General features: G+C 36.5%; 1 protein-coding gene across 7 annotated transcripts in view; it reads right to left on the reverse strand.

The window, feature by feature from the left end:
- Positions 1-346: 346 nt before the first annotated feature.
- KYAT3 (kynurenine aminotransferase 3) overlaps positions 347-20,109 on the reverse strand; it is a 61,996-nt gene continuing 42,233 nt past the window's right edge. For 5 of the 7 annotated variants that reach the window (XM_049879698.1, XM_049879697.1, XM_049879696.1 and 2 more), the window contains 4 exons: positions 16,315-16,501; positions 9,723-9,796; positions 9,373-9,459; positions 347-849 (listed from right to left, as the gene is read on the reverse strand). In XM_049879698.1, the coding sequence (XP_049735655.1) occupies positions 787-849; positions 9,373-9,459; positions 9,723-9,796; positions 16,315-16,501 (411 nt within the window). In that variant the 3' untranslated portion in view covers positions 347-786. Of the gene's footprint in view, positions 850-9,372; positions 9,460-9,722; positions 9,797-14,896; positions 15,718-16,314; positions 16,502-20,109 lie in introns of those variants that run through there. The other 2 variants (XR_007516692.1, XM_049879699.1) reach the window with 2 other exon arrangements.

Consider the following 20,109-nt stretch of genomic DNA (forward strand, 5'->3'; position numbering starts at 1 on the left):
TGAGGTGACTAATTTATTATTCCTGAGGGTTAAACAGCCTGGAATGATGAAAGGTTCAAGGTGTGTCCAAGGGAGTGGGTGGCTGAAGTGGAGTCGGGGTGAGTGTTACCGGTGGGGAGGAGTCAAGGCATGGAAAATTTATGTAATCCATGTGGACCTTGAAGTCTCCTCAAATGATGGCAGTACTTGGGAAAGACAGCCTGATGGGAGCAAAGTTCAAGGCCACTGATAAATGAAAGGGAGGGAACTATAGGTGGGTAGACAAAGCAAAGACACAGGGCAGAGGTGGTGTAACTGGTTAGGACTCTTCACAAAATGAGGTGACACGGGCTAACATTAAATTGAGTGTTTATTATTGCAGGTTTTACATATATTAGTCCATTTAATACTCACGAACAACCACATGAAGTTGGTGCTATTTTTATGCTCCTTTCATGATGAGGAAAATGAAGCACAGAAGATCAACCAGCACCTCAAAGTTCTTATCCTCTATGCTATACGGTCACTATGAGTTGCAATCAACTTGATGGCACTGAGTTTCTTTTTTTTGTACTGACTCTCATAAAAATGGTAATGGAAGGTGTTTAAATACATTTCAAACAACAACAAAAAATTCAGGTCCCCTGAATATTGTTAGGAGCAGGATTAACTTCTTTGGACAAACAACGGAAAATTTCTTTAAATTTGTACTGAAATATTTGTTTTTCAATATCCAGCAGATGGCAGCACTAAAGAACAATTCCACATAAGTCATCTAATATAAAAATTAAATGCAGTCTGCGTACGTCAAGGCTTCTGGTTTTTCCATGCCTTGATGATTTCTTCAGCAGCATCCAGTGTACTATCTTTCTATAAATTAATGAAATAATCATTATTACATATCAAAATAAATTCAAGATGAAGCAAAGATTTAAATAAAAAAACCAAAAACATAACAGCAATAAATGAAGATTTAAGTGAGTATCTGATTTCCGGATGAAGAAAACTTTTCAAGGTGAAATTGTAAAGGCAAAACCCCCCAAAAAGGAAACAATTAATCAAATTAATATATAATTACAAAAACAAGTCAAAGAGTACAGAAAGCTTACATTCAAAAGTACTAGTTACTGCTCCGCCCCTCCAACCCCTTCCTAGACTCCCTCCGTCCTCCACGACAATCTTCTAAGGTCATTTCTGGTTTTAGTGCTAGTGATTACCATCAAAATCCAATATGCTGATGCTTCTATTTCTTTACCAGCTTCAGACAACATCCACTATTCTTCGTTCTGAACAAGGAAAATTAATTTCATTCATACTACTCTGTCCCTTCCTATCAAGTTTTGGTTATAATATTATTATTGATAATAATTTTTCTCTTTTGAATAGGGAATACATGCATGTTGTTGTTAGGTGCTGTAGAGTTGGTTCTGACTCATAGTGACCCTATGTACAGCAGAACAAAATGCTGCCCAGTCCTGGGCCATCCTCATAATTGTTGCTGTTTGAGCCCATTGTTGCATGTGTTAACCTATCTCATTCAGGGTCTTCCTTTTTATCACTGACACGCTACTTTACCCAGCACGATGTCCTTTTTCAAGGACCGATCCCTCCTGATAACATGTGCAAAGTACGTGAGACAAAATCTCTCCCATCCTCACTTCTAAGGAACATTCTGGTTGTACTTCTTCCAAGACAGATTTGTTTGTTCTTCTGGCAGTCCATGGTATGTTCAATATTCTTCGCCAGCACCATAATTCAAAGGCATCGGTTCTTCTCTGGTCTTTCTTATTCATTGTCCAGCTTGCATGTGTATATGAGATGACTGAAAACACCATGACTTGGGTCAGGCACACCTTAGTCCTCAAGGTGACATCTTTGCTTTCTAACACTTTAAAGAGGTCTTTTGCAGCAGATTTGCCCAATACAATGTGTCGTTTGATTTCTTGACTGCTGCCTCCACGGGCATTGACTATGGATACAAGTAAAATGAAATCCTTCATAACTTCATTACTTTCTCTGTTTATCGTGATGTTGCTTATTTGTCCAGTTGTAAGGATTTTTGTTTTCTTTATGTTGAGGTGTAATCCAGGCTGAAGGCTCTGGTCTTTGGTATAAAATTAAAAAGAAACGGAAGGGTAAGCAGTAAAAATTAAGTTTCCTTTTCTTCTACTTCCTCTTTTCCTTTCTCTTCCTTCTCTACCAGATGTTTCAGTCCAAAGGCCATTAGGTAGACCTGAGCAAAGGGCTGTTATGGTAGTCCTAGGAAACTAATCCAACTCCTACCGCCCAAATCTTGGTTTCTGAATACAATTCTCCACTAAAAGAACCAAGACTCATTAGAAATGGCTGATTCCAGATGGGAATGACAAGATGAGCTGAGTCATCTTGTTATTCCAAAAGGTAAGGAAGTGCTCAAAGAATGATGGAGACGTATCAGAGGAGACAGAAGTCACCTTAAAGGGGCTCCTACTGGCCAAATTTGGGACCATATGAGCATCAAAATAAATATTGATAATAATAATAATCACAAATAATAAGTAAATAAGTTATAACCCACTGAATGAATTAGGAATCCATGAGTTCTTTCTGACATGGATAAATGAATAAATTGAAAGTATGTTTTTTTTTATGATGACAGAGGGAGTATTTTCATTGTATCAAAGTATCTTACCATGAAACATCTGTTATTTATCAAGGGAAAAAGTATAACATGACAGTACAGAAGGCTGGCAGACACACTTTAATCAAGTGATCAAAATGGACTTCGCCAGTAACAGGGCAAATTGAAGTCATGGGCACCTGAGAGGATGCAAGAAGAACACAGCATCACTTCCGTGATGTTTCTGCCAAAGATATACAACCTGAATGTAATCATGAGGAAAGGGCAAACAGACTTGAAGGAGATATGGCCTGGATTGTTTTATTGATTGATGGATGAATGGACTAATATGATTCTGGCCTTTGTGTATTTATTTGCTATAAAACACGTTATTAGGACAATTGCTGAAATTTGAATTGGGTTTGAGGATTAAGTTGAATCAATGCTAACTTCATGATTTTGATGGTTATATTGTGGTTATGTAAGAGAACGTTCTTGTTGGTGGAGAATACATACCAGAGTATTCAGGGGTAAAGAGAATCACCAGTAAGTAAGTTGGCAACTTTTTACAAAATGGTTCAGAAAAAAAAAGTCCTTGAAATTCTTCTATTGGGAGTATTTCAGAATTTTTTTTTTTAATGTAAGTCAGTCTCTCACCAGTCTCCCTAGCCACTCAGTTCAGTTCTCCAGAGTTTAATATGTACCTCTCAGAGATATTTTAGCTATTTGTAAGCATGTATCTATCTGCATATATACATTTTCCTTTTTATACAAATGACAGCATTCTATATAAACTGCTCCTTGCTTACATTATGTTTTACCAACAAATGGAGACCTGCTTCATTCTTTCATTGACGTAAAGGAGCCACAATTATTTAAGTAGCTCCCCACTGGTAAATACTTTGCTCATAATCTTTTGCTACTGCACACAATGCTTCTGAAAACAAGTCATTCAGCATGCGCAAGTAAATCCATGGGAGCAATTCCCGGAAGTGAATTGTTCGGTGAAAGCATACGTGCATTGACATTTCATACGTGCATTGACATTTTACTGGAGATGACCAAATTAATTACAGTATTGATCACAAATTATCTCCAACTCTCAATGCATGAGTGTTTTAAGAAACAGTATCGTTGTTCCCATTCTAGTAGATAAAACAATATTTCATTACGATTTTAATTTTCCTTTTTCTTGTTAACAAGCGAGGCTGAGTATCTTTAAACATGTTTGAGAGCCACTAAGGGTTTTACTCAAAACCATTGAAAAGCATTGTTTTTTGCCTTATTATTGTTCTACTGACTGAATTCAATCTGCTTTCTTTTGATTTCCGTTTTCTTGGCATGTTTTTCCCACTCGAGTCCACAGTAATCATCCTCTCCTGCCCCTCACTGAGGTCTTGATCATATTGTCTAGATGTCCAAGGGATTATTTATCTTTGAAGTCCAATATATGGTTAGTCATTCTGTGAGAATTATTCCTGAGACAATGTATTTCTTTTAACCTTTAGATTTGTGTGTGTGTGTGTTTAGTGGAAAGCATTCTTGAAATAAAGCTGTAAAATTCTTCATGGTTCCATTTAGTCTGCTCTTTTCTTTAGGTATTCTATGTATATATTGCATTTCATTTGACTTCCACATCTGTAATTTTTCTCTTTAATATTATTAAATTCTTTCTTTCCACCTCCTTTTGCTTACATTTCTCAATCCTTAATGTGCTTACAGAAGTTTCTGGTGTCCTTTCTGCTGTTTCCAATTTCACTACAATTTCCAACCATTTCATTTTCCTTTCAGTTTCTTACCTGAGCTCTGCCCATTTCCATTTCATCTTTTTAGAGTGTCTTTTTTTTTTTTAACCTATCTTCTTTGAACTTTAAAAAAAAAAAACAAAACTCTATTTTAACCTCATTTTAAACATTTTGAATTCAAAATACCAAAATTTTTATTTGTTCTGTGGCAACATTTTTTGGTGAACAGTCTCTGTTTGACACTTCTTTTTCCTTTTCTCCTTTTTCCTTAGTGTTTTTTATAGATTCATAGCTGGTTCTTCTTTTTTAAATTCTCTTAATGTAGTAAAATATATATAGCATAAAATTTGCCATTTTAACCACTTTAAAGCGTACAATTCAGTGCTATTAATAACATTCACACTGTTGTACAACCATCACCACTATTTCCAAAACTTTCATACTCAAACAGAACCCAAGCACTATTCCCATGACCCTGGTAACCACTAATCTACTTTTGTCTCTATGTATTCCAGGTATTTCGTAAGTGGGATCATATGTGTCCTTTTGTCTTGTTTATTTCACTTAGCATAATGTTTCCAAGGTTCATCCATGTTGTGGCATGTATCAGAACTTCATTTTTCTTTATGGCTGAAAATATTCCATTGTATGGATAGATCACATTTTGTTTATCCATTCACCTATTGAGGAACACGGGTTGTTTCTGTCCTTTGGCGATTGTGAATAGTGCTGCAATGAGCACTGTTGTATGAGTATCCGTTTGCGTTTTTGCTTTCAATTCTATTGCATATCTACTCGGGAGTGGAACTGCTAGGTCAAATAATGGTAATTCTATATTTAATTTTTTGAGGAACCACCAAACTCTTTTCCACAAGGACTGCGCCATTTTACATTGCTACCAGCAAGGGACAAGGGTTCTAATTTCTCCACATTCTTACCAATACTTGTTATTTTCAGGTTTTTTTCATAATAGTCATTCTAGTGGGAGTGAAGTGGTATCTCGTTGTGGTCTCAATTTGCATTAATGTCTAATAGTGTTGAGTATCTTTTCATGTGCTTATTGGCCGTTTGTATATCTTCTTTGGAGAAATATCTATTCAAGTCCTTCATCCATTTTTAAATTGGGTTGTCTTTTGTTTTTGAGTTGTAGGAAGTTTTTATATATTCAGGATAATAAACCCTTATCAGATATATGATTTACAAATATTTTTTCCCATTCTGTACGTTGTCATTTCACTTTCTTGATAATGTCCTTTGATGCACAAAAGCTTACTTTGATGAAATACAATTATCTATTTTTCCTTTTGTTGCTCATGCTGTTGGTGTCATATCTAAGAATCCATTGCCAAATACAAAGTACTAAAGATTTACCCTTATGTTTTCTTCTAAAAGATTTGTGATTTTACCTTTTAGATTTAGGTCCTTGATCCATTCTGACTCAATATTCATATATGGTGTGAAGTATGGGTCCATCTTCATTCTTCTGCATGTGGAAATCTAGTTGTTCCAGCACAAAGAGACTGTTCTTTTTCCCACTGAATGGACTTGGTACCCTTGTTGAAAATCAATTAGCCATAGAGGTCTGCGTTTATTTTTGGACTCTCAATTTTATTCCATTGGCCCATATGTCTATCCTTATACCAGTACCACACTGTTTGGATTACTGTAGCTTCGTAGTACCTTTTGAAATTGGGATGGCTGAGTCCTCCTATTTTGTTCTTTTCCAAGGTTGTTTTGACTGTTCAGGGTCCTTTGCAATATACATTTAAGAATTAGCTTTCCTATTTCTGCAAAAAAAGGCTGTTGTAATTTTGATAGGGATTGTGTTATCTGTAGATCTCTCTAAGTAATGCTGACATCTTAACAATATTAAGTCTTCCTATCCATTTTTTTTTTTTTTAATCCATGAGCACAAGATGTCTTTCCACTTATTTAGGTTTCTTTTAATTTCTTTCAGCAATGTTTTGCAGTTTTCAGTGTGCAAGTCTTTCACTTCCTTGGTTGAATTTATACACAGGTGTTTTATTCTTTCAGATGGTATTATAAATGAAATTGTTTCCTTAATTTGAGATAGTTCATTGCTGGTGTGTAGCAACACAACAGCTTTCTGTGTATTAATCTTGTACCCTGCAACTTTGCTGAATTCATTTATTAGCTTTAATAGTTTTCTTGTGGAATTTTTGGGATTTTCTATATATATAGAATCATGTCATCTGTGAATAGATGAATACAGAAAGTTTTACTTCTTTTTCAATTTTGATGCCTTTTATTTCTTTTTTCTTGGCTAACTGCTCTGGCTAGATCTTCCAATACAATGTTGGGTAGCAGCGGTGAGACTGAGCATCCTTGTCTTGTTCCTGATTTTAGGGGGAAGTTTTCAGTCTTTCACCATTGAGTATGACGTTACCTGTAGGTTTTTCATAAACATCCTTTATCAGGTCGAGGGATTTATTTTCTGTCCTAGTTTGTTGATTGTTTTTATCATGAAAGTGTGTTGGATTTTGTCAAATGCCTTTTATGTATCAGTTTAGGTGATCATGTGATTTTGCTAGATCCTTTTTCATTATTACTCAGTTTTGGCTGAATTCTCTTTGGAAGATCCCTTGCCATGCACTAAGAGCCCCTTGTGTTTTGGATAATGTTTATGCTACCTGCTGGTTTTGTTTAAGATTTGAAGCATAGGAGCAGGTATTTACTACACAGAAGAGCCAGGGCAGCAGTAGAAGACAGCAAGAATTTTCCCAGGCTCACACTAAGTGTAATATGATTAAAATAGGGTCATTGTGGGGAGCTCTTTTAGACTTTATTTCTTCCTAACTACAGGTAGCCCCAGACTTATGACAGGGTTCCGTTCCAAAGACTCTGTTGTAAGTCAGTTCTGATATAAGTCGAATACCTCATTTTTTTTTAGTTTTCACTATTATTGCCTTTTATTATGAGTACCTTTATAAATCCGATCTTTGTCAATGGGGGTTAGAAACATTACATCTGAGAACGACAGCATCAGCAAATGCACTGCCACATTGCATGTAGTACATGTTACAAATGATAAATGCACAAATAAAAAGGACAGTTGTAAGCACAGTTAATCATAATTCAATATGTCATAATTTAAAATACCTTCACCATAATTCCTCAACATAGCTTTTAGCAAAGATGGCAGGACTGAATGAGGAAACCTATACCCCAACAAGAATGTGCTTTCCACCCTGTTTCAGTCTCTAGATAACATGATTGTATTTCTCTTGTGTCTACGGCGCTTTTCCATGAAATCAAACAGGCCTAAGGAAGTTCCCGATAACAGTACATCTACCATTCCTATTTTTCTAAGTAATGAGGACGCTACCTGCTGACTTTGTCTATGAATTGAAGATGTAGGAACAAGATCCTGTCTAGGTATCTTCCTTCTATTTTTACTTTCCCTGTATTTTGCAACCCTTCCTCATATACCAGGGTTTGAAATTACATATATCTACTGGTTTCACTGAAGATGAAATTTGTAAGGATGTTTTTCATTCTTCTAATTGTTTTTAGATCATTTCCAAGAAGAGAATGGGAATTGGCTATACTCACCACTTGAAAACTGGAAGTCTTAAGTTACTTTTTTCTTCTATTAGTTATGTGTATTATTTCAAATAATATATGTATGCCTTTATTTTTAGGTCCACTGGAAGACGAGCCTGTTAATAGCCTTACCCCTTCCTACATTTCAGGTAACTAAGCTTTTACATTGTTAGGTTGTTAATATTTATATTATATTCCGGACAAGTCTAAAGTTTGCCCATAGGTTGTCTCTAAAAGGTGAAAACAATGTTTACATTATATGACTAGGTTTGCAGGTAAATGAGTTGGCATAGAAAGTGCCCTGATTTCAGTAAGATTGTTTTTAGTAACAATAAAATATTAAAAACAGCAATGGACTAAAAACTTTTTTAGTACAAGTCTGCTGGTGATCAGTTCTCTCAGCTTTCGTCTTCATTTTTAAAGACTATTTTCCAGGATATATAATCCTGGGTTAATATACATATATCATATATGTATATATGAATCGACTTGACGGCAATGGGTTTTTTTTTTTTTTTTTTTTTTTGGGTTATATATACATACACAGAGAGAGAGGACTTTAAAGATGTCATTCTATTGCATTCTGGCCTCTATTGTTTCTGTCAAGAACTCAGTTATCATTTGTATCTCTGTTCTTATGTATTCTCTATGTACTTTTGCTGCTTTCAAGATTTTCTTTTTTATCTTTTGACTATGATATACCTAGGTGTAGTTTCTCTGTATCAATCCTGTTAGGATTCACTGAGCTTTTTAGATCTCTAAGTTGATGCTTTTCACTAAATATGGGACAATTTCGGTCATTATTTTTTAAAATCTCTCTCTGCCACATTTCCCTCTTTCTGGTATTCCACTCATATGCATGTTTAAACCACTTGATATTGTCTCATAGATCTCTAAGGGTCTGTTCATTCAAAACTAATTTTTCTTTTTTTTCATTTTGGATTGTTTCAAAGTGTATTCAAATCAACCTTTTTTCCTGACCTCTCCAATCCTCTGTTAAGCCCCAGAATTTTTCATATGAGATATTATACTCTTATGCTCTAGAATTCTATTTGGTTCTTTTTTATAGTTTTAATCCCTCTGTTGTTTACTCATTATGACCATTTTTTCCTTTAATTTCTTGAATATGTTTATGATATCTGCTTTAAAGCCCTTGTCTATTAATCCTTACATCTGGGTCAACTTGGAGTCTGTTTTCATTGACTTTTTTTTTTATTATAGATAACATTTTCTTGTGTCTTTATATGTCTAGACATTTTTTATTGTATGCTGGACATCGTGATTGCTGCACTATAAGGAGTCTGGATTACGTCTCCCTTCAAAGAGTGTTGAGTTTTGTTCTGGTAGATAGTTAATATCATGACAGGGAGCCAAAATTTAAAAATTGCAGGTGAGCATTTCATTCCTAACAATAGAAAAAAAGCTGGTGCTTTATAAATCAGAAAGGATATTATAAATTTGTTTTAAGTAGAACAGGGGACTTACTTTAATGAAGCAAAATCGCACAAATTTCTCAAACTGTAATTTAGCCTCTGAGTTACAGAATGCTGAAACAGGAATGGCTGATAGTTTCTGAAAAATAAATATGAATATATAAGAGGAAAACTATTTACACTTCAAATATTAATTTTGGGGCCAAAAAGATTAGAAATAGGTACTTTTAAATATTCATAGCAATTTTCAAAATGAAAAATGTTTTTAATCCCCCAAATATCCACCAGTGGGGTATCATATAACAAAACTACAGTTAACATTTTTCAAAGCATGTCAGCAGGTTTCCTTCAGAAATTAACTATAAAATGCAACAGAGTACTACAAAGGGCAATAAACATTACCTTATTTTTAGTCATCCATTTCACAAACTTATAGTCATAAGGTTCATTGTTGTTCATCCCAGAGAGATCTGCATCTAAAAGAGCAGCAAAAATTAGATGGCCTATATATTATATGAGAGGTAAGATGTATTTCATTTATGTATATTAAGATTCAAATATTTTCTCCTGACTTAAACCAATTTAGTTTAGGGTTTTTTAAGTAGATACTCACAATCTGCTGGAGTCTCACACTGCATAGTGTGGTGGAAAGTGAGGAATTCACAGATTAATATTCTAAGGGAGTACTTGAATAAATACCTAGTTTGTTCATGCTTATGTATACAATTCCTAGCATGGGAAGAGAGTAAGAAAGGATAAGGGAAGAGGCGTGCTGCCTTTCCAACTAGAAATAATATAAGACTCTATGATCATTATTAAGGAAACAACACCCACATTTCACTATAAACTATTCATCAGTAATAATTACATCTCTAAATAGCCATTCACTAGATTGTAAGCTCCATGAGGATAAAATGTCTGTTTTGCAATCTATTGTATTCCCACTCCTAGCTCAGCGTCTAGCACATAAGTAATGAAAAGAATATTTGTATAATAAATCACATTATTTTATTATATTTTATACCATAAAACCTGAAAAAGCTGAAACCTGTGTAAGACAGAAACCTGTCAGAGAAGGAAAACTCAAATATTTTCCACTAAAACAAGCAATAGAAAAGTAGTAAGACAGTACCCTGTCAAAGGTGGAAAACTTGCAAGACGTGGAAAAACAACACAGTTCTGTAGAGTACTGGTTCTCACAGGTTTCACTGTACTATATTGTATATATGTAATACATATTGCATATTATTCATTTATTTACAAAGGAAGAATGTTTAGATCTTCCAAGTCATATTGTCTACTGCTTGCTTCAATATACAGGTAGTCCCTGACTTATGACGTATTCAAGTTACAACAAACCACACTTACAACTGTCCATTTTTTTTGAACATCTTATCGTTAGTAATATGTACTACATACTATGTTGCAACGTATAATCTGCTGATGTTACCATTCTCATGCCAACCTCCAAAGACAAAGATTGGATTTATGAAGATACTGATAATAAAAGGCAATAATAATGAAAACTAAAAAAATTGAGGTATTCTAGCAATGTCACCACTGACTTAAGATAGAGTCATCGGAATGGAACCCTGTTGAAAGTTGGGACTACCTGTATGACACTTTTTTTTTTTTAATTTAGGAGAAATTTTCAAATATTTATTCCCATTCTTATCTGTTGTCTCAATCTTGCTTTAAGGCCTAGCATTCAGTTTCAGCCATCTACATTTCATATTACTTAAATTTATTGACTTGTACTGTTCAGTTTTTCTGAATGGGCCAAAGCAACTAAAGCTAATGATTGCATTATTCAATAAAATTCTACAGTTTTACTGCTTAAAACAAATTGAGGCCGCTATATTACTTCTTTCTCTCATTTACTAATATCACTCTTTAAAAGCTTGACATTGAAGAAAGTTTTTACCTATATTAAAAGAAAAGGGTCTTACATATTTTTACCTGATTATTTTATTTCCATCCATCTTCTCCTGTGCTTTAAGAACGAAAAAATCCCATATACCTATTATTTATTGCTAAGTATGCTACATGATTCCTGCATTTCATCATCACTGTAATTCTGAGAGGCAGTTACTATCCCTCACTTTAAAGATGAGGAAACTGACAGACTGGTTAAATTATTATTTCAAGGTATATGTGTTTATGTGTGTTTAACTGAGGCTCGACCCTAATAAAAATGACACCGTAAAAAAGCCAAAGTCTTAACTGCAAATTATGTGAAAATTCAATGTGACAAGTACACAATAGCAGTATATTTAAGGTACAAAGGTATCCCAGAGAAAGGAGTGATTAACAATGGGAGTAGAAGGAAGAGCAGGAGGGTTTCACTAACTGCAATTAACAGTGAGTGTACTACTTAATTACTCTTGTAAAAAAGCTTAAAAAAGAGGAGTTTATTGTGATGCTGCCCAAAAGGAATAAATTCAGTTTTAAAGGTTATATAGTTAGAAGGAAGTTAGAATCTTTTTCTTTGGAATTGCCTGAGCCAGAGATCCTGAAACGAACTAAATAAAATATTTCTTTATTGAAGGTAAGAGTTTAAACCATGTTATAATAGCATGAGCATTTTTAAATAACCCATGAAAATAAAAATTGGTTGTTACACTCCCACTATCTCCTCCAGAACTTAGGACCTTATTATCTCTGACTGGAACAACCACAACAATCTCCTTATTTACCATCATCTTCTAATCAAATGTTCCCTTTTTAGTTCTAGGATGAAGTTCATTTGGTCTGGAAAGTTGCTTAGTATAGAAGATAGATAAGTTCAGTGGTTAGGATATGGATCTCTGTGGCTGTTGCAGTACATCGACAAGGAACTGCCAGAAGTTCAAGCCAGATTCAGAGGAGGATGTGGAACCAGGGATATCATTGCTGATGTCAGATGGATCCTATTTGAAAGAGAGAATACCAGAGAGATGTCTACCTGTGTCTTACTGACTATGCTAAGGCATTCACCTGTGTGGATCATAACAAATTATGGATAACAATGCAGAGAATGGGAATTCTGCAACACTTAATTGTGCTTATGGGGAATCTGTACCTGGATCAAGAGGCAGTTATTTTAACAGAACAAAAGGATACTGCATGGTTTAAAGTCAGGAAAAGTGTGCGTCAGAGTTGTATCCTTTTAACACAGCTATTCAATCCGTGGAAACCCTGGTGGCGTAGTGGTTAAGTACTACAGCTGCTAACGAAGAGGCCAGCAGTTCAAATCTGCCTGACGCTCCTTGGAAACTCTATGGGGCAGTTCTACTCTGTCCTAAAGGGTCACTATGAGTTGGAATCGACTCGATGGCAGTGGGTTTTTGTTTTTTTTTTTATTCAATCCGTATGCTGAGCAGGTAATCCGAGAAGCTGGACTATATGAAGAAGAACGGGGCATCAGGATTGGACGAAGACTCATCAACAACCTGTGTTATGCAGATGACACAACCTTACTTGCTGAAAGTGAAGAGGACTTGAAGCACTTACTGATGAAGATCAAAGACTACAGCCTTCAGTATGGATTACACTCCAACACAAAGAAAATCAAAATCCTCCCGGCTGGACCAATAAGCAACATCATGATAAACGGAGAAAAGATTGAGGTTGTCAAGGATTTCGTTTTACTTGGATCCACAATCAACACCCATGGAAGCAGCAGTCAAGAAATCAAAAGACGCATTGCATTGGGCAAATCTGGTGCAAGAGATCTCTTTAAAGTGTTAAAACGCAAAGATGTCACTCTGAAGACTAAGATGCGCCTGACCCAAGCCATGGTATTTTCAATTGCCTCATATGCATGCGAAAGCTGGACAATAAATAAAGAAGACCGAAGAAGAATTGATGCCTTTGAATTGTGGTGTTAGGGAAGAATACTGAACATACCACGGACTGCCAAAAGAACGAACAAATCTGTCTTCGAAGAAGTACAACCAAATGCTCCTTAGAAGCAAGGATGGTGAGACTACATCTCACATACTTTGGACACATTGTCAGGAGGGATCAGTCCCTGGAGAAGAGCATCATGCTTGGTAGAGGGTCAGTGAAAAAGAGGAAGACCCTCAACAAGATGGACTGACACAGTGGCTGCAAGGATGGGCTCAGGCATAGCAACAATTGTGAGGATGGCGCAGGACTGGGCAGTGTTTCATTGTTCTGCATAGGGTCATTACGAATCACAACTGACTCAACAGTACCTAACAACAACAACAGCAGCAGAACATTGGTCCAATACAGTACTGGAAGATAAGTCCCTCAAGTTGGAAGGCACTCAAAATACGACTAAGAAAAAGCTGCCTCCTCAAATTATAGCCAACCTTAATGACACAGATGAAGTAAAGCTTTCGGAACCTCATTTGCTGACGTGGTACAACTCAAAATGAGAAGAAAGAGCTGCAAACATCTATTAGTAATCGGAATGCAGAATTTGGTAATTGGTACAAAGTATGAGTCCAGGAAAACTGAAAGTTGTCGAAAATGAAATGGAATGCTTGAAGAGTGATATCTCAGGCATTAGTAAGGTGAAATGGACTGGTATTGGCCATTTTGAATCAGACAGTCATATGGTCTACTATGCCGGGAATGACAAACTAAAGAGGAACAGCATCACGTTCATCATCAAAAAGAACATTTAAAGATCTATCCTGAAGTGCAAAGCTGTCAATGATAGAATAATATCCATATACATACAAAGACCAGTTAATATGACTGTTATTCAAATTTATGCACCAACCACTAATGCTGAAAATGAAGAAACTGAAGATTTTCACCAACTTCTGTAGTCTGAAATTGATCATACATGCAATCAAGATGCTCTGATTATTACTGGTAATTGGAAGATGAAAGTTGGAAAAAGAGAAGAATCAGTAGTTGGAAAATACGGTCTTATTGATAGAAATGATGTCAGAGATCACATGATAGAATTTTGCAAGACCAACAACCTACTCACTGGAAATATGGCAACTATACACATGGGCTTCGCCAGATGGAATACACAGGAATCAAATTCGCTACATCTGTGGAAAAAGATGATGGAAGCTCGACATCATCAGTCAGAACACCACCAGGGTTCACTGCAGAACAGACTGTCAATCGCTCATATGCAAGTCCAAGCTGAAGCTGATGAAAATTAGAACAAGTCCACAAGAGCCAAAGTATGACCTTGAGTATACCCCACCTAAATTTAGGGACCATCTTGAGAATAGATTTGACTCATTGAACACTAATGACTGAAGACCAGATGAGTTTTGGGTAACATCAAGGATATGATACATGAATAAAGCAAAAGGTCATTAACAAGACAGGAAAGATGGAAAAGACCAAAATGGATGTCAGAAGAGACTCTGAAACTTGCTCTTGAATGCAGAATAGCTAAAGCAAATGGAAGAAATGATGAAAGAAAAAAGCTGAACAGAAGATTTCGGAGGGCATCTCCAGAAGACAAAATAAAGTATTATAATGAAATGTGCAAAGACCTGAATTAGAAAACCAAAAAGGAAGAACATGTTCTGCATTTCTCAAGCTGAAAAAACTGAAGAAAAGATTCAAGCCTTGACTTGCAATATTAAAGACTGTACAGACGAAATATTGAATAATGCAGGAAGCATCAAAAGATGAGAGGAATATACAGTAACATTCAACCATTTCAGGAGGTAGCATATGATCAATAATCAATGGTACTGAAGGAAGAAGTCCAAGCTGCACTGAAGGCACTGGCAAAAAACAAGGCTCCAAAATTGACAGAATACCAATTGAGATGTTTCAACAAACAATGCAATGCTGGAAGCACTCACCCGTCTATGTGAAGAAATATGGAAGACAGCTACCTGGCCAACCGACTGGAAGAGAGATTCAAATTTGTGCCCATTCCAAAGAAAGGTGATCCAACAGAATGCAGAAATTATCAAACAGTATCATTAGTATCACGTGCAAGTAAAATTTTGCTGAAGATCATTCAAAAATGGTTGCAGCAGTACACCGACAGGGAACTGCTGGAAATTCAAGCTGGATTTAGAAGAGGATGTAGAACGAGGGATATCGTTGCAGATGTCAGATAGATCTTGGCTATAAGCAAAAAATACCAGAAAGATGCTTACCTGTGTTTTATTGACTATGCAAAGGCATTCAACCGTGGATCGTAACAATTTATGGACAACATTGTGAAGAATGGGAATTCCAGATTACAATTGTGCTCATGAGGAACCTGTCCATAGACCAAGAGGCAGTCATTTGAACAGAACAAGACGATACTACATTGTTTAAAATCAGGAAAGGTGTGTGTCAGGGCTGTGTCCTTTCACTATACTTATTCAATCTGTGTGTTGAGCAAATAATGCAAGAAGCTGGACTCCATGAAGAACGTGGCAACCGGACTGGAGGACGATTCATTAACGACCTGCAATATGCAGATGACACAACACTGCTTGGTGAAAGTGGACTTTAGGTGGGTTATTTAAAACTTTTTAAGTCTTCTCATCTGTAAAAACTGAGCTAACAATGTTCTTAAAAGGATGTTAAGAGTGCTTGACACATAGCAGACCCTCAATCAGTAGATTTTCCTTCTTTATTTCACTTCCATATAACCAAAATAGCAAACATCACCCTATGGCTTCAAAAATTTCCAGAGATCTTATTTTTCTAAAAAAAATAGTATGCCTTTTTTGTAAGTGAAAAGAAAAATTTTACTCAAATGAACACAAGACACATAAATATTTTATGTACATGTGTTTTAAATTACAAACAATAATATGACAGCAAATTCAATGTTTAATAGAATAGTTAGAACACTGACTCCATAATCATATAACAATAGTCACATTTAATATAAAGAAATTAGAAGATGATTGTAGAAAAACACTGCCATTGTTAAAATCCATCTTTTCCATAACTAAAATGCTGATATGCTTTGATACCAATCTTTTCCCTATAATTCTGCTATAATTCCACATATATAAGTTCCAGTATACTTGAAATAATAAAAACCTTTACAAACCTAGCAATGACACATCAGCAATGATGAAGTATCCCCCATCAGGCACAATGGGTCTTAGCCCAACACTTCCAAGTAAACGGACCATCCGATCTCTTTTTGCTTCTAATTCTTTTGGCAAAGAATTAAAGTAACACTCTGGGTCACCCATGCGCTTGATGTCGATCCAAAAAGCTTGAGCCAAGGCTTCCTGGATGTTAAAATTGAGAAATGTGGAAAGGAAATATGGTAATATGTTATTTGTTGCTTAGCTTATCGGTATAATAAATAAAGATGTAAGATCCTTGGCAAAAAGGTCACTCCAGAAATGACAGCTGGATTCCTGTGAACCTATATTAATCAATCGACAGATTAATGAAGGAATCAGGTATCACGTAAATGGCTAAGTCTAACATGAAAAACTCAGAATTAGACCTGAAAACACAAATTGAAAAGGAGATATTCTATAAAGATGGCTTAACTGGAAATTTTTAAAAATGTTAAGTTATTTTCTATCAAGGTGAGCTGTAGAATGGCTTAATAAATTTAAGCCTAGAAGAAAGAAATGATGAACTAGCCAGCCTTTCCCCACTACCTTGGAGGATGATAGTGGAAATGAAAGTTGATCTGCTGGGTAGAGGAGAAAATGTACCCTCCCTCATTCCCCATAGGTGTGCAAATTCCTGCTCTAATCCTTCCCATCCCAAGAAGATGCTCCAAGTGCAACAAGCATTGGAAACATTACTGGGGCATGTGGAGCGATTCCTCTGGTATTCTTCAAGCTAAGTCAGAAGGGCCAGGAGAGACACTGGTCTGGGGTAAAAGCCAGTTTTGATAAGGATTAGGCCTAGGTGCCTGAGAAGGCAGAGATGAACAAGTCAGAATCAGGGTATACATAAAGAACAAGGATCTGTACAGATAGGAGGGCAGAAGCGTGGTAGGCAAGTATGAACTGAGATGACTTAGAAGTATTGGTACTCAGAGTAAACCAGGAGATGCAGGTAAATAATGAAGAACTTGAAATGACTAACAGAACAGCAGAGCTAAGTGGTCAAATTTTAAGGAAATTAATCAGAGTCAGAGACATCAAGAACTAAAGGATAAATTAGTTCACATAGTAAATATACACTGAGTACCTATGTTCAGCCTGGCATTCAGGTAAGTACTGAGGATACAATAATAAACAAGATAGACTTGGCACTTATCTTCACAGAACTTCCAATTGGTAGGGCAAGGGGAGCTGTGCCAGAAGATGAAACAGACAACAAAGTATAAAAACTGTGAAAAGTAAATATATTATTTGCTCTACCAGTCAAGTAACAGGCTCGGGTAGAGGTGAGGGGGTTTCCCATTGGAGAGAATAGTGTGTACTGAAGTCCTAAGGCAGGAAATCATTTGTTGTGGTGGAAGAAGTCCAGTGTGGCTGAAAGGTAGCAAGTGAGAGAGAGCATGGCAAGAGATGAGACCAGAGGGACAGAGAGGGACAAGATCATAGAGAAGTCTGCATGCCACAAGAATTCAGCAGTAAAAAAGAATAACAATTGACCAACCCCCCCAAACAACAACAACAACAACAAAACCTATTGCTGTCGATTCCGACTCACAGCAACCCCATATGACAGAGTAGAACTGCCCAATAGGGTTTCCAAGGCTATAATCATTACAGAAGCTGACTGCCACATTCTTCTCCCATGGAGCAGCAGGTGGGTTCAAACTACTGTCCTTTTGGTTAGCAGCCCAGCACTTAACTGCTCCTAGTAATTCCCTGGTATTAAAAATAAAGCTCGTTTGCTTCAGCCTAAAAATTTGTGATTTCCCTAGTTTCCAAAATGGCTGTTGGGGGCACCTAGCCTAAACGGAGAGTAAAGGGGTTTGGAAGATGTTCCAGATGTTCCCAACAGCTGATTCTTCCTTTTTTCTCAGTAACTCATTTCTTCACTACAGCAGAAGCCATTGCCCTAAAAAATTCAGCACCCAGGAGACATAAACACCCATCCAACCACACAAATATCCTTGACTCCTCTCATTTTCTCATACCCCATATATAATCCATCGGCGAATACTGTTGGCTCTACCTTCAAAATACATTCATAGTCCAATTACTTTTTACCACTTCTGCCATTCCTATCTTGGTTCAGTCCACTCTTAGCTATCTCCTGGATCACACCAACTGCCTTTAACTCAACAAAGCAGCCAGAGTCCACCAAAAGTCCTTAAAGTGATATACATGGCCCAGCTTGATCTGGCTCCCTGCTACCTCTCTGGTCTTTTCTCCTACAACTCTTCTCCTTTTACAGCCTCTGTGCTATTCACTGATATAAACATGCCAGGCAGGCTGCCTACCACTGGGCCTTTACACTTGTTCTCTCAGTCCAGAGGTTTCTTCTATAGGCAACCACATTACCTACACTTCATTTAATTTATTGCTTAGATGTCACCTTCTCAGTGAGGCTTTCAAAGATTATCCTAACACTGTACCTTCTCCCACTTGGCACTTTATATCCTTCCTCCTTCCTTGTTTTTCTCTATAGCATCTATCAACATCTGACATATTTAAAAATTATTTATTATCCATCTCTCCCTACTAGGTGGTAAGCTCCATGTCATGGATTGAACTGTGTCCCCCAGAAAAATGTGTCAACTTGGTTAGGCCATGATTCCCAGCACTGTGTGGCTGTTCTCCATTTTGTGATTGTAATTTTATGTTAAAGAGGATTAAGGTGGGATTGTAACACCCTTACTAAGGTCACATCTCATCCAATGTAAAGGGAGTTTCCCTGAGTGTGGCCTGCACCACCTTTTATCTTACAAGAGATAAAAAGAAAATGTAAGCAAGCAGAGAGTGGGGAACTCATACTACCAAGAAAGCAAGTGCCGGGAGCAAAGTGCAACCTTTGGAACCACGTTCCCTGAACAGAGAAGCTCCTAGCTCCTAGTCTAGAGGAAAATTGGTGAGAAGACTGACAAAGACAGAAAGACTTCCCCTGGAGCTGACGCCCTGAATTTGGAATTTTAGCTTACTTTTTTTTTTTTTTTTACTGTGAGGGAATAAACTTCTCTTTGTTACAGCCATCCACTTGCAGTATTTCTGTTATAGCAGCACTAGATAACCAAGACACTCCATGAAGGCAGGAATTTTTGTCTGCTCTATCGCCAATATCAGTAAATATTTGTTGAATAAATGAATGGATTTACTTTGAGAGAATCAAGGGAGTTTAACATCTAACAAAACCAAACGTCAGAGCCGGCCTTCGTGGTATTACTTTAGAGAGTCATTAAAAACATAATTTTAAAATAGACTTTTTCTCATTCAGTAGTTATTTTTGACATGAATCAAAAAAAAAAAAAATCACAAGTTCAGTCTTTCGCCTTTTAGAAAAAGAACATATTTTAGTGTTTTGATTGTTCTCAGAATGATATTAAGCAGATCCTTGTTTCTACAAATATTTTTTAAAAAATAGAAATAGAAACAAGATGTACATTAAAAAGTCTTGCACCTACTCCTGCCCTACCTACTAATTTCACTCACTCCCCTTTCCCCTGTAAGAAACCAAACCTGTTGCTGTAGAGTCTATTCCGACTCATAGCGACCCTATAGGACAGAGTAGAACTGTCCCATAGAGATTCCATGGAGCGCCTGGTGGATTTAAACTGCTGACCTTTTGGTTAGTAGCCACAGCACTTAACCACCACTACGCCACCAGGGTTCCCCTACCCCTACAGGTAGCCACTGATGCTAGTAATTCTTATGTATCCTTCTAGAGGTCCTTTTAGAAAATATAAGCAAATAGATATTCCCCTTCTTATATATAATGTAGC

The sequence above is a fragment of the Elephas maximus genome, chromosome 3 (genome assembly GCF_024166365.1).
Source record: "Elephas maximus indicus isolate mEleMax1 chromosome 3, mEleMax1 primary haplotype, whole genome shotgun sequence".
Taxonomy (NCBI): Eukaryota; Metazoa; Chordata; class Mammalia; order Proboscidea; family Elephantidae; genus Elephas; species Elephas maximus.